Here is a 3,250-nt window from a genome sequence, read left to right as displayed (position 1 = left end):
CCTGATAAGGGGCCCCGCGTGGGTTAATTGGCACAGAACAAGCCTGGCCCTGGGATCCTCTGGCTGTCTCCTCCTTAGAAAGTCCGTTTTTGAACCGCGCGAGCTGAAAGAAGCACACGTACCGGGTCAGCGCACTCACTTTAATGGAAAGGGGATTCTCATTTCTTACAGCAATAGGTAAAAAACATAAATACGGGTGGGTGGGTGGGCAGCGTCAAGGCAGCAAGATCCCAGGCACCCGGCCCAGGCTCGGGAAAAAGCGGCTGGATCTTAGGCCCGCGCGCGTCCGGGCTCTCGGTCCCGAATCGCTGGTGTTGGGTCAGTCGGAGGTGCCCTTGGGCGCTCGGAGGGCACTCCCAGGGCAGTAACCAAGACACCAGACTGCACGATCACTCACCGCAGGCTGTGTGAACGCGCCTGGGGAAAAGGTAAATAAGGCGGGAAAAAGTTCCAAGACCCCCCCCCCCCAGGAGTAAATGTGAAACCCAAGGACGCAGGGCCAGGGTCGTGGCGGGGGCCCTTCCTCTCCCCAGAGTCAATGCCCTTCTCCTAAGGTGGGATCCGGTCGGGTCCCTTCCCTACCAGGCTCGGATACCGTGCAGGGTGGACACTCCCGAGTTACCCTGCGGAACACCGGGGCTCTGCACAGCGTTCAAGTCCCCGACGCCAAAGCTCACGAAGTTGCTATTGGCTGCAGCCGAAGCGGGTTGCGCCGCGGGAGATGCAGCGGGGTAAGCCGCGGCGCAGCTGTAGCCCGGGCTGCAGGCCGCACCACCGTAGCCGGGGTAGGCGGGGTAGGCGTTATAGCCATAGGCGTTGAGGCCCACGCCATAGGCAGGTGCGTAGGGTGCCGAGTCCCCTAAGCACGGCTTGCCGTCGCGCACCAGTACCGGCACCGCGATCCTGCGGGCAGGCGGCGGCGGAGGCGGGGGCAGCCCCACCAGCTCCAGAGTCTGGTCCTGTCGTTGCCGCTTGCACTTGTAGCGCCGGTTCTGGAACCAGATTTTGACCTGCGTGGACGTGAGCTTCAGCACGCTGGCTAGCTGGTCGCGCTCCGGAGCGGACAAATACCGCTGTTGCTTGAAGCGGCGCTCCAACTCATAGACTTGCGCCTGCGAGAAGAGCACGCGTGGCTTCCTCCGTCGTCGCGCCCGGGGACGCTCCGCGCTGTCCGCCTCCGGCTTCTCCAGCTCCACCACCTTCTGCAGCGCGCACAGCTCTGAGCGGGAACAGAAAGGTAGAAAGACGTTTAATCAGAGCGGCCCGAAGCCAGTAGCACCAGGTAGCAGGTAACAGGTCCTCGTGGGTGCCACCCTGTCCTGCCTGGAGCGACCAACTTGGCACTAGGCTCCATGGACGCCGAGCGATTTTCCCTTGACAGTTAAGCATTTGTTGAAAACCTAAGTGCCAGGGAAAGCCCTAGGCGCTGGAGAAGAGAAGTGTTTGCCCTGGGGCAGTTCATCCTGGTGAGCGAGACCCGTGGTTAAGATATCTGACTGCCAAGAAAGAAAAAATAAAAACAAAAACCAGTGATGCTCTGGGGTGAATTATATTTGGATTATTTTGGTTTGAGGAGTGAAGTGAAGGGAGTTCTCACCCTGGAGGCGGATCACTTTGTGTCAAAATTAAGGAAACAAAGAAACAGAGGCCAAGAGGTGCTGGTTTGGTAATCAAAGACTCCTGGTAGCCGTCGCAGCATTTACGCAATGTCCAAGCTGCCGCGGGTTGGCAGGGGAACCTTGCCCGCTTACTCAAGCCGGATTCAGTTCGCAATCAATTCTAGTCGCCCACAGAGGCTCCTGGGCCTCATCTCTGCTCCTAGACAAACCTAGGAATCCTTTTCTGGCTTACTGGGGTTTACAGCACCCCGGCCCTCCAACCGGCTGGCGGCTGACCCGGAGCTGGGCCCTGGTCTCCCTAGCCCCCGCCTTTCTGTGAGCAGATCAGGCTCCCCACTACCCACTTCCACGAGATGTCCTGAGAGTGAATCCGGTCACTTTTCACAGTCTTCTCTTCCCGGGGCCATCAGTGCCGCGGCATTTTCTAACGTATCCCATGAGAGAACCTCTTGGCCCTGGCCCTGTCCTGAAACCGTGCTGGAAAAATAAAACTAAAGCATTTTCCAGAGGGTCCGCAGTATCCCATTTTAAAGTCCAGGTCCTTGTTCCCAAAGACTGCACTGCTCTTGGCCCAAAGGAGAAAAGGCCCCCCAAACTGCGGAGGCCAGGATTCCTCTCCAATTGTGCGCCCAAGCCTGTCTGCTGTGCGGCGCTCTGATTTCTGTTTAGCACTCTCCTAGATCCCCAACAGACCCGACACCCCAAAGCGATACTAAATCCTCTGGCGCAGAGATTCTGTTTCTTGCTTTGTTCTACCACAAGTGATCGCTGGACTTCGCCACAGATCCAAGAGCAGGGCCGCAGCCGCCGGAGGCTTTGTTAGGCTGAAAACCCCCACGGTTTTTGGTCTCTCCTTTCTGATCCCCTCATTCCGGCATTTCCTCTAAACACTGGTCGCGGGGACCCTCACGACAACTTAGCATCTCACACTTGGAGCTCTCTGCGACCAGCCCTTGGCCCAAGCGCGCTCCTCCTCCTCCAGGGCCCGGGTTCCTGGGCGGAGAGGTCTGGGGGTGAAAGCGACCCGAGAGGGGAAAGGGGCCGGTGTTTCCCCCTTACCTTTCTTATCCGCTCGAGGGTCCTTGACCGGGTCGGAGTCGCTGTAGGCTCGCGGATAGAAGGTGGGGCCGGCGGGAAAAGCAGGCGGGCACTTGGGGGGCGAAGACGCAGGACCCAGCTCTGCGCGCAGCTCTGGGAGGCCAGGCGCCGCCTCCGGCCGGGAGTAGGCCTCGGGCTTGAAGGCGGCCAGCATGCAGGAGGCGGGCGCCAGGGTGGCCTCCAGGCGCGCGGAGAGCTCCCCGGCGGCCAGGCTGCGCTGCTGCTGCTCCAGGTTCAGGATGTCTTTGACCGAGAACGGCGTGGGCGTGAGTGCAGGGCTGGGGAACATGGTGGCACGCCAGTCTCACAGCGCCAGGTGGGCGGCAGAGAGTGGCGCTGCCCGCGGCTCCGGGCAGCCTCCCTGCATGGTGCCCGCCGCCCACCGCCTGCGCACCCGCCTTCCTGCTCTGGATGTGGCTGGGCGGCAGGTAGCGCTGAGCACAAGGGGTAGGAGAGGCGGGACCAGGACCGAGGAGGGGGATTCAGCTTGCCATTGGGCCAGGGGCCTCGATGACAGGAGCGACGGGCAGTTT

General features: G+C 60.8%; 1 protein-coding gene across 1 annotated transcript; it reads right to left on the bottom strand.

The window, feature by feature from the left end:
- Positions 1-578: 578 nt before the first annotated feature.
- Positions 579-3,006, bottom strand: NKX2-5 (NK2 homeobox 5; the record flags this gene model as incomplete). The annotated part of the gene is made up of 2 exons (XM_081302559.1): positions 579-1,219; positions 2,679-3,006. 2 exons carry the CDS (start codon positions 3,004-3,006, stop codon positions 579-581), a joined length of 969 nt encoding a protein of 322 aa, XP_081158685.1.
- Positions 3,007-3,250: the final 244 nt, after the last annotated feature.

This window comes from Spermophilus citellus, assembly GCF_964194105.1.
Source record: "Spermophilus citellus genome assembly, chromosome: 1".
In the NCBI taxonomy this organism is placed as follows: Eukaryota; Metazoa; Chordata; class Mammalia; order Rodentia; family Sciuridae; genus Spermophilus; species Spermophilus citellus.
The sequence above is the reverse complement of the archived record's forward strand: the minus strand, read 5'-3'. Positions and strand labels throughout refer to the sequence as shown.